This window comes from Xiphophorus maculatus, chromosome 20 (genome assembly GCF_002775205.1).
Source record: "Xiphophorus maculatus strain JP 163 A chromosome 20, X_maculatus-5.0-male, whole genome shotgun sequence".
Classification (NCBI taxonomy): Eukaryota; Metazoa; Chordata; class Actinopteri; order Cyprinodontiformes; family Poeciliidae; genus Xiphophorus; species Xiphophorus maculatus.
The window spans coordinates 3803403-3822697 of record NC_036462.1 but is presented as its reverse complement, the minus strand read 5'-3'; the positions used below and the strand labels follow the sequence as shown (position 1 = coordinate 3822697).

General features: G+C 37.7%; 1 protein-coding gene across 12 annotated transcripts in view; it reads right to left on the bottom strand.

Moving 5' to 3' along the window:
* Nucleotides 1–19295, bottom strand: part of ptprt (protein tyrosine phosphatase, receptor type T) — a 316939-nt gene that overhangs the window by 195183 nt on the left and 102461 nt on the right. For all 12 annotated transcript variants that reach the window (XM_023325145.1, XM_023325149.1, XM_023325147.1 and 9 more), the window contains exon 8: nucleotides 15515–15808. In XM_023325145.1, the coding sequence (XP_023180913.1) occupies nucleotides 15515–15808 (294 nt within the window). The remainder of the gene's footprint in view (nucleotides 1–15514; nucleotides 15809–19295) is intronic.

Below are 19295 nucleotides of genomic sequence, written 5' to 3'. Positions count from 1 at the left end.
CCCGCTTTCCTGACCTCCCGCTGCATTTACTTATGGAGAAACAAGCTTGTTGCCATGGAAACAATGCAAATCAGCCCCGATGGGCCAATTACCAAAGAGCAGGAATTAAAGTCGGACCTCTTCCGTTTAATGGGCTTCATCCCGGCTCCCAGTCGGCCACGCAGGCCGTACACTTCCATCCCTCTTGACCAACTACTGCAGGTTTTAACTCAGTGAAACTGCCTCTTCCAGAGCGTGTCTTGGTATGTCTACATTTCTCTTACTGCTGATGTGTGAACACCATCCACTCAGCAGCTGTTGCGAACTTCTAACATGCCAAAGTGATTGGCTTGATTCACTGGACACAGCACAATTTCACCCAGCAGAGAAAGAGAGAGAGAGAGAGGGAGGATCTAAAAGGAGAAAGTGTTTGTTGTGTATCCATTCATCATGTGCAGTAATAGATCAGGTCAATTAAAGACAAACTATGGATCTCTTTCAGCGCCTGAGACCTTGTTATTTCTCCTCCAGAAGGACCAGGAAGTTTCATTACTGGACTCTGATTGCTGCATGTGTGTGTCCGCCGCTGTGGCCCTCTCATCTCGCATCTAAAAAATTATTCCTGAGTGTGCGGCCGTGTTTGTGTGTCAGCTGTGTTGTAACAGGGCTCTTATTGATGTTACAGCTTTGTGGGGAAGATAACAGGCGTTTAGATTCTGTAACAGTGTGTGTGTGTGGGTGTGTGTGTGCTCAGGGACGGCGGCGAGCCTGGCTACCTAGTGGCTGCATACTACCTCCTACCCGGACCTAATGAAGGAGAAATTGGATTCTGATGGCTTCACAACAAAAGGACAACCCTGCAGCATTCTGTGTGTGTGGGAATGGGAATCATTTTCTTCTAATAGAGCAAATCTTTTTCTGTTGTCCTCGCCTCACTTCCTCCTCAAACTTTACATCTTTAGCAGTGTCACATGGCCTCTGAGGCAAGGTCTTCTTTCATTTTGCAACCTAAAACTTTTATCTGGCATTTATAATCACATGTGAAACCACATTTTTATAGATGTGTGCATATATAAACTATTTAGAGCAGGGGCACACAAAGTGTGGCTCAAGTATTTTTGGACTGGTTTCTACTGCAAATATCTTAGTACACTTGAAATAAGACAAAACTAACTTACAAGTATATTTTCAGCTAGATATATGTTATTTAGAGTCAATAATTCATTAACAATGGTGAAAAAGTTCTAGCTCCATTAGCAGATTATGTAACTTTCAGCAAGGGAAAATTTCCTGTAATACGTAAAATAATCTGCCAGTGAAACTGGTAGTTTTTAAAATCATTCTTCAGGAAGTATTGACTTAAAACAAGCTCCTTCATCTTGTAAAGTTACTTATAGGTTAGTTTGTCTTCTTTTTTCCAGTGGCCCTCAACCTCTTCAGCACAAAGGCAATAGTAATTTCTATTTTCATGAATGCAAACCAACATGAGCTACACATCACATACTGTGCCACTATTTAACATGCGAAGTTCAGAAGTGATTTTTACTTCCTTCATATTCTCCAAATCATGTTGGGACGTTTTATTTTTGACAGTAGAGGAAACAATCAGGTTTAATGCTGAATATCTTTCTTTTTTGTTCTTCATGAAATCCATAAAACAAAAAAGCTACACAGAGTAAAAACAAACCTTCTGTTCAACTTAACAGATTGGCCATACTGGACGAAGCCTTAATGAAGCTTTTTTTTTTTTTTTACTTGAGTTGATTTTGTAAGTTCCTCTGACTTGCATCAACAACTCTTTCCAACACCCCACCAAAGCCACTCTCTCACACACACACCAAGTGTTACTCATCCTTCATCCTCACAGTTTTCTCAAGTGTTGATTACAACCACTAACTGCTGCGAAAGCAAACGAACTGAGGATGGATGTTAATGCACCGTCTGGGCACAAAAACAGTCGCATGGGTAAAGATCAACGGTTACATGCATTAAAAAGACATATGATCATCTTAAGGGATTTAGTTTGTTTTTGTGTACCAATGTGTGATGTATCTTTGTGCTGAATAATCTCAGTTTCTTTAGAGTTTTTAGTGTCTGGCGCTGGTTTTTAAGTAGTTCTCACTTCGTCTCTCAAACAGACTTCACACGTCTTTACTCCCCTCTGCTGCACCATGACACGCATGTAACACCAATCTCAGAATAGAGGCCTGTTACTAGGAAGAGCTTTAGAGTTGGTGATGTATCCAGGTAGACTTTGAGTAGTGTTTGTACTTCTGTGGCCTTCGGGGAAATTTATTCTGCTGATTTTAAAAGGAAATAATATCACTGCAAAAACACAAAAGCTTACCAAGTATTTTGGTCAAGTTTCTAGTGCAAATATCTTAGCAAACTTTAAATAAGATAAAACTTAGTATTGATGTTTTTAAAAAGTTCTTATAGGAAAAATTTGTTTCTATAAGTGAAATAATCTCCCAGCAAAACTATTACTTTTCTGATTCATGTTATCAAATAATTATGGAACTATTGACTTAAAACAAGCTCATATTTTGGAAATCCAAGTTACTTGAACTTATTTTTCTTGTTTCTACTGTACTAAGATATTTTAACTAGAAACTGGACCAAACATTCCTGCTATGGTTTTGTGTTTTTGGAGTGTGGTCACTGGATTCACTGCAAACACAAAATCTTAAGTATTTTTCTCTAAATTCCAGAACAAATATCTTAGTACATTTGAAATAAGACAAAATTAACGTTCAAGTAACTTTTCCACAAGATGCAGGAGTTTGTTTTCAGTTAACAATTCTTTAATATTGACCAAAAAAATTCTAGTTTATTATTTCACTTATATTTTTCCCATGTTATAAATGAAATATTCTGGCAGTGAAACTAATACATTTTTGTCAATATTAAGGACTTATTCAATTAAAACAAGATACTATATCTTGTTTTAACCTTATAAGTAACTCATAAGATTACTTGTGAGTTACTGTGTCTTATTTCAAGTGTAATAAGATATTTGCAATGGAAAAAAAACTAAATAACATGGTGAGATTTTGTTTTTTGCAGTGCTGAAACATCTGAAAACATATTTTCAAACTGTTTCTCTCCGACCTTTCCAGCCACCATTTGAAGCTGGATTTGGCCCTCAGAGCTCTGAACTGAGGCGTCGCCACAGGTTGAGTTTGGACTAATAAACAGCCTCAGGAGAACATACACACACATAAAACAGAGGCCATTACGCAGAGGTTAGATGCTCTGCTCAAGGGCATCTCAGTAGCTGAGAATGAGGAACGGTGGAGCGCGTGCCATCAGTCTGCTGTTGCTGTATTTCCATGGCGATTCCTGGAGATCTGGTATTCACCACCTGTCCCATGTCTCATTGATTTGATTGATCTCATGATGAGAAGATGAGAACTTGAACATAAAAACAAGCAGCACAAATATTTAATATTCATACCAATTCACATATATGTATATATGAATTGGTATGAATACCAATTGGTACCAAACAGAACCAAAGACCAAAGGCCTGGTAAGCCCGACTGTCTGCCTGACAACCTGCAGCTCTGCAGGGTAAAACCTGGCACAGGACAGCAGGACAGTCATTACATTTTGTAATTAAAGCCATTCAGCTTTCAGAATTACTGTTGGACCCAAACCGTGTGAATGTTTTACAAAGTTTTCTGAATGAATCAGCAGAGCTTCAGACAGAAAAATCATTACTTTTTCTCATTTTTCCCCCAGAGTCTGAATGTCAGCCACGTCGGCACAATAACTGAATCAATAAATAGAGCTGTGGTGTCTGACCAGTGTTGGAAAAATATCTACTAGTTAACTGATGGCAGCCAGAACTCTCAACCAGACGCCAACACTACAAAAAGAAAGACATAGTGAAAGCTCTTTTCTCTTGTAAAATGCAAAAGCACAGAAAATTACAAAATAATTTTGGTCCAGTTTCTATTGCAAATATCTTAGTACACTTGAAATCAGAAAAAAATAACTTAAAAGTAACTTTTCTGCAAGAGATAGAAGCTTGTTCTAAGTCAATAATTATTTAATATTGATCAGAGGTGTGACCAAGTCACTGTGTTGCAAGTCTCAAGTAAGTCTCAAGTCTTTGTCCTCAAGTCCGAGTCAAGTCTCAAGTAAAGACAGGCAAAAGTCGAGTCAAGTCTCAAGTCAGGAACCTTTAATTTCAAGTCATTTCGAGTCGTTTTTATTTTATTTTTTTTTATTTGCAATTATACATAAAATTCAAATATGTACATTTTAAAATATGTATTTATCTCAAATGATAGAACATGTGTAGCTGAACACAAAGTATAAAAAACATTTTTAATTTGGACCACTTTATTGCCCAGTTCTGTTAAACTTGATATTCAATAAAAAAAGACGAAAATGCTGACATTTCCACAGCACAATACAAAGAACCATAACAGCAGTTTTTTCCTCTTTTCTCTGACCTGTCAAAACAATATATTGTCAATATAATTTCCCAACGTAGATGTCTTCAAATACACCAACCATCCTTAGATGATACTAGACCCGGCTCATCATCATGATGGGACAGAGAGACTCTGTTCCCTGTGTTCAGGTCCAGAATCTGCTTTCTGTTCCGGAGCCCCGCTCACTATCCACCGGCTTCCTGAGCTAACACGGTGCACATTATTTGTGGAGGCATTTGAAGGACCGGATTTATGGTAAATCATCACCAATTTAACCCGGAGTGCACATGCTAACACGAAGTTAGCTAAAGTCAGCTATCTTACAGCAAAAGAAAAGCGCCACCTACCGATCTTTGTGAAGCTTCAAATGCCGGACAAAGTTGGACGTCGTGGCATCTCCATCCGATATTCTCTTCTTGCATGTTTTACAAGTTGCAGTTCGTTTTTTAGTCGAAAGTTCATAACCTACGTAGCCAAAAGAAATTACTCGCGGAAGCATATTCGAGCGGTTATTTCGTATTTCGTTCCCTGAGCTCTGTAGCTTTGCCGCGTTTTTTTAAACGTCCAAATCCTGTTAATTTGATTGGTTGTGCTGCAGCTACGTACACATACATACATAAGGAGAGAGGAAACCATAGTGACGGTCTGCGCATATTGATACGGAATGAGTGACATTAATTAATGACGCCACTTTATAAATAATGTGTTTCAAATTTTAAGACTTTGAGTAAAAAATATCAAGTCTTTTCAAGTAAACAGCTTCAAGTCGAGTCAAGTCCCAAGTCAATGGCATGAAAGTCAAAGTCAAGTCCGAGTCTTTGAGCATTTTTTCAAGTCAAGTCTCAAGTCGTGATTTTAACGACTCGAGTCCAAGTCATGTGACTCGAGTCCCCACCTCTGATATTGATTTAATAAAGAAGTAGTTCAACTGGCAGATAATTTCACTTTTAACGGGACATTATTTCATGTATTATGAGAAATAACAAGAACTTTTTATTAGACTTCAATAATTAAAACAAGCCAGTAAAAATGGTTAAAAAGGTACTTGTTTTAGTTGCACTTGAAACAAAAACAATTGTTTTAGTTACTTTTTTGTTTTTACAAATACAATTTCTTGTGCTTTTTATTTGACCTACTCAATAATAAACTAAATGTGCTAGATTTTATTAAAACTAACAAAATGGGGCTTTCTAGAAGCTGGATTTGTAAACTGTTGTAGATCCAAAGCATTTAAAGGCTTTTTGACATCTGTGTTCTGGCTTGATTGTCATATTAAGAAATTATGGACTAAAAACAAGCTCCTACATATTGCTAAAAATAGGTTTATCTTATTTCAAGTCAACTAAAGTATTTGCACTTGAAACAGAAAAACAAAACATTCTGCACTAACAGTAACTGAACCCAAAAGGTCCAGAAAACGACTATCAATCTGTGCACTGCATTAACAAAGTAAATTGAGAAGATTTGAATGTCCTCAGCTGCTACGAAATCAGATGTGACAGAAGGCAGATGGATGATACTGTCTGGAGAGTCTAAATCTAACAAAGGAAGAAGTCTTTTCTGCTGTTTTAGGAGGAATTTATGAACGAGGCACAGCTGTGCTTTTCTAATTTCATTCCAGGATTGCTTTGTATTCACCTGATGTGGCACCGTCTGTGTGCAGACACAAGGATTCACATCTGCAATAACTCAAGACCAAAAAATATACTGGAAGAACATAAATATGGGCATCTTTAGGAATATACAATGCTCTCAGACATTGGCTAAACCTAAAAAATATGATTCTCATTCTGAAAACTGCAGACTAAGGTCAATAAAAAGTGTTCAAAACATAAGATAATGGATGTTTGAAGAAGAACTGTGGGGTTTAAAGTGCAGTTCATGGTTTACCACACATTGTTTTGAAGTTTTTTCCAAACTCTCTTTTCAACCAGTAGCTGAGATTTTTCTTTCACCAGTGGTGAATCCTTCCAAGTACAAAGTTAGCTGCGCTAACCCTACAGCGCTAATCATAACTTTAGTTCCACCAAAGCTAACGCTAAAGCTAAAGCACTATGCCACCAAGGTATTTACACACAAGCTAATGCTTAAAAATGACATTTGCCCTTGGAAGATTACAACCCTCGAGCAGCAATTATTTTAGGGGAAGATAAGTGCTCTAAATGTTTCAAAATTAGCAAAAGTGCTAAACAGAAATAGCTCAAATATGAGCACATTAGCAACAATGAGCCCACCACTGCCTTCCACTTATCATGGAAATTAATCCAGATATTTTAGTGATTTAACAAGCTCTTAATATTACTAACAACAAATTGGTAAGACAAAACTTTTACCAACCCAGCAGATCAGCTGCTTTTGGAGGTACCGAGATCAAGAAGGAAGCTCAGAGGGGACAGAGCTTTCTCTGTCATGGGCCCCAAATTATGGAACAACTTGCCTTTGCAGGTCAGGGAGGCCCCTTCACTGTCCACTTTTAAAGCTCGTCTTAAAACCCATCTATTTTATTTGGCTTTCAACTCTAGCGGGATCTAGTTTTAAATTGTATGTTTTTTGTTTTTAAACTGTAAGTTTTTATTTTATGTTTTTTTTTTTATTGTTATGTTGTGTTTTGATGTACAGCACTTTGTATCAGCTGTGGTTGTTTTAAAGTGCTTTATAAATAAAGTTGGTATGGTATGATAACCCAAGATCAAATTGTTTCTGACCTAGAAATCAATACATTACCCTAAAGTATAATTCATTTACTGCCATAATAAGAGTGTAATTATTTCAATTCACAACGAGCTAAAATTTTTTATTCCTTCAAAAACTCCTTATGAGATTACATTAAGTTTTCTGGATCTTTGAGAACAATGTGTTTCAAAAAGTTAATTTGGAAGTTGTTTTCTGCATGGGTACACTTGACAATCCCCATGTCAAGTGTTTGGTCAATGAGCAGTGTGGTAAGTGGCAAATGTCCATCAATCTGACTTCGGTTGTTAAAGAAGAAGGTTTTAGCAGCTGCCACATGGAAAGATCACTGAGAGGGTGACAAGATTTCAGCAGAAATACAAAAGACGACTTCATGCTGGGCGTAAGGCAACCTGTGGAGGTTGTTGGTTTTAAAGTCTGAAAAGGGAAATGCTGATTTGTGAAAATTACAAAACATAAAATAACCTGAAGTGATAACTGGAACTAAAATGAGAGGATTTCTTTGACCAAGCAAACATGGAAACTCAAAGGACCGTAAGAAATCTGTTTCAAACAGTAAGTAAAGTCAAGGTTACTTTACACAGCAAAAAGAAAAAAATTATAAAATGCTTCGCAACAGTTCACAGTATACAAGCTGGAAGCTAGGAAGCTGAAAATTAAATAAGGGTTCTGACTAAGCAGCAAGGAAACAGCTCTTCAACTCAACTCCAGGGTTTGGAAACGTATTCAGCCTCTTTGTATTTTTCACAAAAGTGGTTGCTCTTAACATGTTTGAGTCAAACCCCCTGACAAATAAAGGACTTCTTCACACTAACCTCATTTACGTGATGAAAAGATGTTCTAGTTCAAGATGTTCAGCTCCTGCTTTTTGTCAAAGAGCTGCAAACAGGTGAGAAGAGGCTCAAAGGAAGGGCAAGAAGACAACAGCAGCACAGAAAACACATGATTTACAGCGTAAAATTTTAACCTTTAATAACAGCACTCTCATAAAATCAAGCACATGTTCCTTATTTTTTATTTTTAGCCAAAAAACCTTGAACACAACAAATGATTAAAATGGATTAACAAGTTTTACAGATAATTAGATTGCTGGTAATCTATCTTTGAGGGAATACAGCAGCTTGTGCAATTTATTTTCTTCATATAGAGCTAATCTACAAGAAGCCAACTCGGGATTTCACAAATAAAACAGTCAAGTTCAGCTCAAGTTCAGTCAGACAAAAAGACAATTCAGTGCAGCTTCTGTTTAATACTATAAACATTAAATTGCACTGAACTGAGAAAAAGAAAAACTGCCGCGGAGGAACTCCATTTTACCACGAAGAGAGAGGAGCCGATATGCAGAACGCAGTTTATTCAAAAGGTTTTCTATTAGATGCACAACCAGTTCATCTTTAGAAGCAATATCCAAAACTTCAATACAGATGCTTAACTTTATTCGACTGAAAGTTTTACAAAACAGACAAATAAATGAGAACTTAGAATTTGTCTGAACATTTTATTTAGGGTAGCTAAGTGCATTAAATGTTTTAAAAGTAAATAAAAGCGTTAAAGATAAATTAGCAGACATTAGCAAAAGTTTAACAACAAAATTAGAAATAAAAATACAGTCTTTCGGAAATTACCACAAGTTTTCTACAATCAAAATGTATCTGGGAAAATTAATTTAGAGTAAGCTATGTGTGCTAAACATTTTCAACGTTAGCAAATGTGCGAAATGAAAAATTTGCTCCGCTATTAGCATATTAGCGGAAGAGTAACCCCCACTAGGAATAAAACTGGACTTCTTTAGAAATTATCACACATTTTCTACAATATGTATTTATTAACATGTATCTGGGAAAATTAATTTAGGGGAAATTATGTATGCCAAACATTTTAAAAGTTACCAAAAGTATGAAATGAATACTTAGCTCTGGTGTTGGTGTGTTGGTGTGAAGTGAGCGTATCACTGAGCAAAGGCAATCTGTAAGGCCCAGGAAGGTAAAGGCTGGACCTGCAAACCCCACTGGCAAACAGTTGATTGTATTGAAGGTGGCAGTGACAAACACAGGAATTAGGAAGTGATAGCAATATCAGAAAGAAGGAAACGAGGAAGGTCAAGAAAGACAAAGAGCTCAGACAGGAAGGAGAAATATTCTGGAAGTCAATGCCTCACAGAGAGGCTCCCACTGAAACAACCTCCAAAATCTTTGTCCAGAAAACAGCAGTCCTTCCTCCAAATGAGCTCCCAGGCCTCTGATAGGCAACGTTAACCGGAACCATCCAGGAAGAAAATGCAGAGTATGCTAGCAATGTCTGAGTGTCTGAGCACAAACTGAAAGAGTATTTGTGCAACTGGTTGTGAAATCAAGCGCAATGTAGCACTTTTACTGATAGTGTCCAGGAAATACACACAGTCGGCAAGTGTATCCTCTCTGAATTACAGCACAGCATCAACAGGTAGCTGCAATTTGCGGCTCGGACTTGTGACATTTGATTTTCAACACAGCCAGCTTATTTACGGAAATATTTTATGGGCCCAGTCTTATTTAATGTGTCCCTACATAAACCAGCTCTGAACAGTTGGATGTAGAAAGGATGTACTCTCTTAAGTGCTTCCATCCTGCTTGGCTTGGCAGAATGACGAAGAAGTCGTGTCAGCCAAATCCGTATATACCCAGCAGGTGAATTAAAAATCCATTTTTATGGAGTAACGCATTAGCCAACACTCACATTACCATCCTTCACATAAAGATACTTTATAAGAAACGAGCCAGACGCGGAGAGATGGAAGAAGATGCTGGGATGTAGTTTATAACCTCAGGTGAATTGAGTCTTTACAGAGTGGGGCATTAGCCAGCGCTCACATTAGCATCACCTTCCAATAACGAAGACAGGAAAATTCAAAGATATACTAAAGAAAGATTTACAGACTCCAGATGGATTTAAAGCTCATTTATACGGTAACATATTAGCCAACTGTTACATTATCATCCTCCACATAAAAATATTTAATTTATAAGGAGGAGAGGAAGGTGGGAGGAAAGCGACTAAGGAAGTTAGATGAAGATGCAGTTTGTGGAGGAATATTTAAAGAGAGATATATAGAAGGCAACTTTTTAAAAACTTTTTTTACAATATATTTTTTGAGTTTTTGCATAAGATGAAATAGAAAACCTACGTTCAAACAGGCATTGAACACCACGCACTCACAGTCAACATTCAGGGCAAAAAATAAAATAAAATGTAGCAAAAGAAAAGTAGATACATTTAAAAAATGCATAAATGTAAATACAAACAGCTTAAAACGAGTTCCTTTAACTTAAGTCTAAAAACCCTTTTGTTTAGAGTTCCTTTTGAACCACAGTAACTGGAACATTGACCAACATATCTGATGTGCATTGATCATTTTGATGACTGTATATTAGTTTTATGACTTTTTATTATTGATCTTATTAGGTTCTGCTCTTTTATTATCCATTACAGTCATTTATTTCAGTTTGGTTATTATCCAAAAATTGTACAAAGGTGTAAATAATTTTTCTGGTGTTTCCTCTAACCTCTAAAGCAAGATGGAAAGCCATTTCCTGTAGCCACATTAATACTTTTCAAACTCAAATCTCTGGAAACCAAGATTCAATTCATTATTAAAACAAAACCGCTCACATTCAAATCAACTCGGTGAGATAGACTTGAGTGGAGCTATAAAGCAGAAGGTAGGGGACAAAAACAAAAAGAAATTAAAATTAAAATTTAAAAAGAAATAATAACTTGAATTTTGTGCACTGATGAGATCTCTGGCTCAAAGTGTCGTCACTGATTTAAGAGGTATGGATCTGCTGGGATGAACTGAGGAGACAGGATCTCATTTAAACTCCAAGGCAGAAAACTATGAAGGTCACACCATGCTAAAAGAGTGAGGGAACAACTGGTCCACTGAGTGTCGTTTACAGGAAGAGAGAGAAATTATCCAAATCGAGGCAGGGTGAAGAACTGTTTGAAAGCCTTGAAAGGCAAGAGAAGAGTGATGAGTAGGAGGTTAGGAGCTAGAGAAACTGAGGAGGAGGGCGGGTGCACGATAAAATCCATCATTATCAAGGCCGTGTACTCTCAGCACCCCGAGCGAAAAAAAAAGAAAAGAGTTCATTTGTGCTTGCCTACTTGTTTTCCGAAATGTGCCACGGTAGAGGAGACACGCGGTTAAGATGGCAGCAGACTCACTGGAGCATCCGCTTTTCTGATGAAATGACCTGAATCCTATTTTCAACAACAGCTGCAGGATCAAACACAGCCAGAGCAAATTTTTGTTCAATTCTGCAAGAATATCACCGCACTGATGTCGTTCCCCACGCCAAGAGTCTGGCAATCCCTCACTCTAATGGGTAATATCTGGGTGGATATGGCTGACAACACATGGTGCCTTTAGGACTACTGTTGTAAAATCTCCTTGAGATGATTTATTTAGAGGCAACAGAGTAAAGAGGGTTCAATATAAACACAACAAAAGTTGTAATTACACCAAAAATTATTCCCAATGATAATGGTAATCCTTAAGCAAAGCCAGTTGATACAGAATAAATAGAAACAAAGATGGTGGAAATACCCAGAGTATCCAAAAGTTTTAGAACTACTTCAACATATTTTTTCTCAAGTAAAAGTAAAAAGTAGCCATCCAAGAAGTTACTCAAGAGTAAAAAAAATATTTGGTATAAAGTCTCCTCAAGTACTGATCGTATTATCAGTCATTGGACCAAACTATAAAGTTAAGTGGAAGGTTTGGTATCTTAAGGACAAAAATGACAATAATTTATATAACAAAAAAAACAGGCAAAAGAAAATGTTTCTTTCAATATAAACTTATGAAACTTTAATAAAAACTGCAGGTGTGTGTCTCTGTTTGGTGAATTTTTGGTTAAACATGTTTGTTTTTCATTCAGTGTGTAAAAAATCCTGAAATTTTACTCAAGTAAAAGTAGAGATACTTCATAATAAAATTACTCAAGTAAAAGTGAAAAATACAGCATAATAAAAAATACTCCTAAAAGTAATTTTTTTTCACAAAAGTTACTCAAGTAAATGAAATTGAGTAAATGTAACTACTTACTACCGAACTCTGAAGATATCCCAGAATGGGAAAGAGAAACGGTCCAAACAAAGTCCAGAGTGGGATGCAAAATGCGCTTTATGCTGTTTGAATTACAAAACTCGACCAACTCCTTAAGTTTCACCTTAGCAGCGCTGATTCATGATGTAGCAGCATCAACTTCTCAACCAGAAATGACTGATTTGATCCAAAGTGTAATAATGTAAGAAAATACTGTACATATTTACATCCATGATTTTTAATGACTGATTAAAAATCATGTGTGAAAAAGCTTATTTACATGTAAGTTTAAGTTTAAGTGTGTTTCTTATTTAATTGCAACAACAGAATTGTAAAACTATGTTGTTTTTTATGTTAGTAGAATGACGAAAGCGTTTTGTGCACATCTGTAATGGAAACGCAGCTTGTGGTTGTTGGGAAAGCAGACGACCTCCTGGTGTGACTTTGTGTGGAAACATGAATCCATGTGGTTAAATTGAGGTCAGATGAACTGATTTTAGTGACTATTAGCATGAAGACATGCAGCAGAACCAGATAGATTAATAAGATTATGAAAAGTACCTGCAGACCTGCTTAATAATCAGGACAGCTGTTGCAGGAAATGAAAACAGCTGAAATGCAGAAGTCGTCGCATTTAAGGTGATTACTGGGCTTGATGGGAAACCCGAGCTGGGCTGTAGATGTTAACTGGAACAGAAAGGTGAACACAGAAGGTGTGGAGACAAACGCACAGCAGCTACGCCAGTAGCCAGCAGGCTCTTGAACATCTGTCATACCTGCCTGCTTCAATCCCATCACACACACACACACACACACACACACACACCCTCACACACGCCCTGTGAAGGGTTGTGACAGCTCAACATCGAGCCACAAGCAGAGAAACACATGTTCCTCTCTAGTACACTTTCCACACAAACAGAAATGACCACCATCTCTGTTCTGTTTCACTTCACATCAACCACATCTTTCCCCTCCATGTTTCCTCATCCTTTTCCTCTCACACCACACACCTCTATCCAAATGTTTCAAGTCGTATTTTATTTATTAGATTTTGCCTGGCTCACTTTAATTTGAAGGTAAAGAGTATTCATGTTCAGAAAGAGACATCTGCTCAAAAACAAACTGCACCAACTGCATAACCTGCTCTGTGATTTGAGACTGAAGTTTTCCACCTGCAAAGGGAAGTCTGAGTAGTTTGAGAGCAACAAAATATCAAAACAGGAGGTTGGGACAATAAAGTATGTGTTAAATACTGTGGAAATTAATCTTACTGTCTTCATTCAGAGGTTAAAATAAGTTCTTAAATGTCAAATAAGTGAGGGCCTGCCACAATAAGCAATCAATCAATAAATTATTTTTGGTCTAAACTACCCAATTTTTTGAAGGACATTTTATTTACAAACTTCAAATTAACAATGTTATTGTTCATCGCAATAACTTCAGGGTCAATTTATTGTCCAGCAAAATTTGTTATTGTGACCGGTCTGTTTGTATACTTTGGACTACTTTTATAAATGGACCATAGTAATAAAAATGACATGAAATAAGCAAAGAAAAAGTGGCATGAACAAATGCATAATTTACGCCTGCTCATGTTATGATATATGAAAAATTAAAGAGTCATGTTGTTGCAAAATAACGGCCCTTTCAGAACACCTTAATGGTTCTCAGGGGAAATATCTCGTTTTTCTTCAATATACAAAAACAGAAGGTAATGTAGGAAATACAAAAGATACTAAATATGTTTTGTAAGTGAAAATAAATGCAAGATTGAAGAATGAAAGAAGTTTCATTCTTTCTTTAGTTGGAAAGAATGAAACTGTGAAAAATTGATATGTGTGTAAAACAACATAAAAGTCATGAAGAGATGTTTTATTTTCCAAGATGTAATTTTCATACACACACACCCACTTACACTCAAAACATCAATTTGAAAACTCACTTCTACCATAAAAGTACTTTTAAAAATGTATTCTTTTATGTTTTTTAGTAAACTTGCTTGAAACACATAAAAAAAAAGTGATATTCGCAAAGGTCAATGCAAAAAAAGGATATATTAGTCCTAGCTTATTAAATAAATAAGGCAAACATGAGAGCGAGTGTTATCCTGATGCTAATCCAACATTTTATCAATGCTGAAGTGTTTCTTTTTATCTTCTTTTGTGGAATTAGATCAAAAACCAAACAAACATTAAGAAAATGCTTACAGCACTGTGATTGGTTGTTGATCAGCCAGTCCAAACGTCTTGAGTTGGTGAAATGAAAAAATGGTTTAGTGGCTGTAGAACTGCAAAGAACTGATGCTAAGAACCACCATGACCAGATATTCACTGCAACTGGATCACTTCAGATTATTCAATTTACAGAAATGCTGTCAGAGACTATAGCTTGTTTTCTTAACTGACTAGAGATAATGAAGAGGTTCCACTCATCAATAGCAACAGAGCAAGCATCTTCTTTGTAACACACTACATTCTCAGCAAGCTGCCACTGTTAAGAGGTAACAGGAAGTACACTGTGCACAAATAAAAGCAAAGCCCTGAATCATCAAACTTTGCACTAAAACTGCTGTACTTCAAAATTTGTGAAACTTAACCGACTAAGAGAGGTGGGGAGAGTAACACTAAATGAAATCTGAAACAGAATCAGTAGGATGGAAATATGGGGAGAAAAATGAGGAATCAGAGAATGACACAGAAGAAGAAGAATGAAACCAGGAAGGAAAGAGAAAGAATCAAAACAGTTGTAGATAAACACGTAACATTTCAAATATGTTAAAAGAAAAACATGGAAATGAAGCTAATTGTCTGGTAGCAGCAGAAGCAGCACCATGATTGGTGAAGGCAGCCAACCGCTGAGTTACGCAGCTCCCCGCCAAGTCCCCCAAAACACACACACACACACACACACACGCACGCACACGCACACACACACACACACACACGAGGGCCCCGTCAGGCCATCACAGACCTGATGGACTGTCACTTAATCAAATGAACTGTCACTTGTTGTGTCCTTACACCCCCACTGGGATCCTCATTATCAGCCATGATTGCCCCCAACTAACCTCCAACACCCTCTCCTCCTCCAACCGAAGCACTCCAGCTCTCCTCCATCTCTGACGCGTCACAATTATCATCAGCCGTGATTCATGCTGCCATTCCTGAGGGGAAAGCTTCCTTCTTCTTTTTGTTGTCCCACTCATCCTGTCTCGTCTCAGATGTCGGTTCAATCAATAACTCCCAGTCCAAAAATGTCAAAACAGCTGAGAAAACAAACCAGCGAGGCCGTGGAAGTCGTGTCCACTCACCTGCACATTTGGTCCTGGTTATCAGAGGCGGCCCCGGCGGCCCAGTGCCCCCTTCACCCGGTCTGGACAGCAGAACCTTGATCTCATACTCCACATCTGGGTCCAGATGCCATAACTTGTAGGTGGGGGCGTCAACCACGTGGGTCTCAGCCCAGTTTCCTGTAGTGGTGCGGTACTCCACCTCGTTCAGGATGATCGGCCCATCTCCAATGATGCTGTTGGCGTTGGGTTTGATCCACAGGTAGGTGGCGCCAACGGCGAGGAGTTCAGGGGGAGCGATGGGAGTGGGCGGGGCTGGAAAGTACAAGCAACAGAAAATAAACATAAATGGACATGTTGTGCTTGAATTGTGTCGATATCCTGCATGTTTTAGAGTGTTTTCATCCTAAAAGCATGTAGATATTAATAGAAACCCTCCTATTTAATATTTATATGCTCCCACTGGCTCAGCTTAATACAAGAAATAAGATTAGCTACCAGAAATACACAGATGATGCACAGCTCTACTTTACAATGTGACTTCCTCTGAAGGATGCTTAGAGCAGATAAATGTGAACATGTGCCATAACTTTCTCCAAATGAACAGAAACAAAACTGAAGTTATTATCTTTGGACCTACAGAGGAACGACCTGGAGTCAACTCAGCTTCAGTTACTACAGCTGGAAACTAAAGATCAGACTGAAATCCCGGTGTAGGACTCTGACCTGAGCCTTTCTTTCACCAGAACAGCATTTCTGGGCTTAAAGGATTTGTGTTGCAGCATCCAGAAAACTGCAAAACAGCCAAAATACTCAGTTCCTTTACATCAAGGCTTGAAAACACCTGTTTAGTTACCTTTGACTCATAAAAACAGAAACATTCATCAACATACGTGATGTCTATTTGCTTGATTATTTTTACAATGGCAGTAGACAAAAGTTAATGGTTGGTGTTAAAACGTCAAATTATTTTATGATGCAAAGCACTTTTAATTATGCTATATAGATAAACTTGACTTCACACTTGATAGTTGAGTAGATTTGGTTCGATTGGGAACCAAAACTGCAATATTTGTTTCATTTTCCAGCTGTTGTGGTTCTCTTTCTGTGCGTCAAAAGATCAAAAATCTGTTCCCCTCCTCGCCTGTGGGGGCGCTGCACCAAGAACCGCTACAGGAAACAACACAAAACACCTCAGAAGAAACTGAGTGCAACTTCCTTCTTCACCAACGTAAGCAAAGTGGAGTGGCTTTAAGTGGTTGTAGGATTTCTCTTTTGCCTTTGGCTAAAGACCACAAGCCATTTATCCAGTTAGCACTAGATAGCTGGATAAATTGGCACACTTGTTTTGGTTGTATTTACCCAGAATCCCCTGCTCTACAGTCCGCTTCCTGCTGCAGTCTGCGTGGCGTTCACATATGCATTCAAACAGCACCAGAGTTCACTTCAACCAAACCCAGACCGAGGTTTTTAGGCGCACCACAGTTAGCTTTTTTGGTTTACATCAGCGTTCGATTGCTAATTCAAACTTCTCCAAACAAACCAGATTTTCTAAACGAACTGGAGTTTGATTAAAGTGGACCAATCAGGGCTAGTGTGAATGTAGGCTTGGCTCTCTCGCTGGTTCACCATGTCTGGATCAAATGTTGGCTCATTAGCAGGCCTCTGCAGAACATTGACACGCTGAGGCGGCAGCTCCTACCCGGTGTTGAACCAGGGAGAGAGCTAAAGCATGAAGGATGCCGGCCCTTGAGGACTGACTTTGAAAACCCCTGCTGTAATGTGATTAACTGAGCTCATCGTCACAGAATTATTTAATATATTTAAGCCCAATCAATGTTGCTGAAGTATGCAATACTTGAACTGATTAATTAATTTAGTAAATCCCACCCTCCCCTTCTTTCCCTGTCCTTTTACCCTCAAGTTCTTCAGAGTAATTTTCAAAAATGCACCCAAGATTTGAAAATGCTCAGCTTCAAGACAGTCTATAACCCAAATTAACTTCTGCAAATCCAAATAATCAGAAAAACCCTGAACTTTGCATTATTTCTTTTTCTGTCAATAATCCATACATAGTCTTCCACCACCTGAAACTGGGTTGAAGAGCCAACATTTCCTAAAAAAAATAAAAAATGTAAAATTTCCAGCTACTTTGTGTGGTTTCTAAGCCATTCAGTTCAATATTTTGTCCTGGTTCTTCTCCCAATGGCAGGAAAACACCTTGGAGGCATCCTGAGTGAGTGCATGTTCCTTCCTCATCAATGCAGAGGCGAAGTAACTGAACCCTAAACCAAATGTCTGCAACCTGCAGATCCAGTGGCACGAGTGGCTCTTTAAAATGTCTTCAAAGGTTCTTGGTTCTTTAGCTAAAACTGTTTTATAGCAACAAACATAGATTTCTGCAGGGTTTTTTATTTTTACTTTTGACATTAAAACAGTGGTGTGGTTCTAAAAGCTGTATATTTTTTAGCTATTTGTCTGTTTATATCCTCTAAAAAGTTAGTTGCAATAACCCTAAAGCACTGAAACATTAGATCTACTACCATTGAAAGACTTCAATCCTCAAGCACCAATTTAATTTTGTCATTATAATTCAGATGATCTATATCATACTTATATCTTCTTCTCTACTTTTTTCCTGTATGTTTCTTGTTTGAAATAAAAAAAGAAGAGAACGTCAAGGGAAGAAACAGAACTGCTGCGTAAACGTCTTCACCCACTTCAAAATAAGAGCACGAATATTAGCAGTTGATAACCAAAACTTTAGCACAGATTTCAAACTTTATTCAACTGAAAGATTACAAAAAAAGCCAGATAAATGAGTGCTTTAGAATACATCTGGAAAAATTAGAGGAAGCTAAGTGTGCTAAACATTGTCAGAGGTAGCAAAATGCTAAATAAAAAAATAGTTCCAACAAGTATCATTTGCGGCTCTAAAGTTTTATGTAGCTGATTATAAAGCAGATGAAGCAGATTCTTAGCTCGTCTTAATGGAAAATCCTGGCCTCTGCTAACATCATTTCAGCTGCCTTTTTGACAATGCTTAAATGTAGATGGAGATTTAACAGCGAGAAATGCAATCAGTTTATTTTTTAAGATGGTCAAGAGAGTTATACTGCAGCTGACGATCCTATAATTATAATTTAAAGAAATGACTCAACCTGACTCTAAGCTTAGGATATTTTCTTGCTTTTTATTTCATACAAAAGCTTAAATTTTTATTAAAGCAACTACGTTTTGAAACATTCAACTTCCGTAAAATTAGAAAACCAGTGCAATGTATTCCAACACAACATAGAAAAAATAAAAACAGCTTGTAGACAATGATGAAAAAGACGTATGCGAATCAGCCAAGGAGGAAATTCAAAGACTGTTTACAAGCCAAGCAGTAACATTTACCTCCAACAAACGAGCGAAGCTGCGGCGGCGTAGCGACATAAATCTGAAAGCGGCTCGGTTAAAGAGCAGCAGGCGCAGATGGAAACAATGACAAGGAAATTAATTGGACTTTTCCAGTTAGTCATCAGACTGCCTGCGCCTGTGAAGCACAGCATGATCTATGGTAATTACCACGGACAGCTCCGGCTTGTCTGCGGCCCTGAGACCAAAACCTCGGACAACGATCGTCACAAGATTTGGGAACACAAAGGAGCCTTTTTTATTACTCAAATGTTAATAAACAATAAGATTTAGGCATCTTTAGCGGCTCTGAGCTGGAAAAAAGGTTTCTATACAGATCAAAATCTTTTCACTTTCAACACCTGATGTGTTGAAAGTGAAAATCTTATGTTTTTAGAAGAAA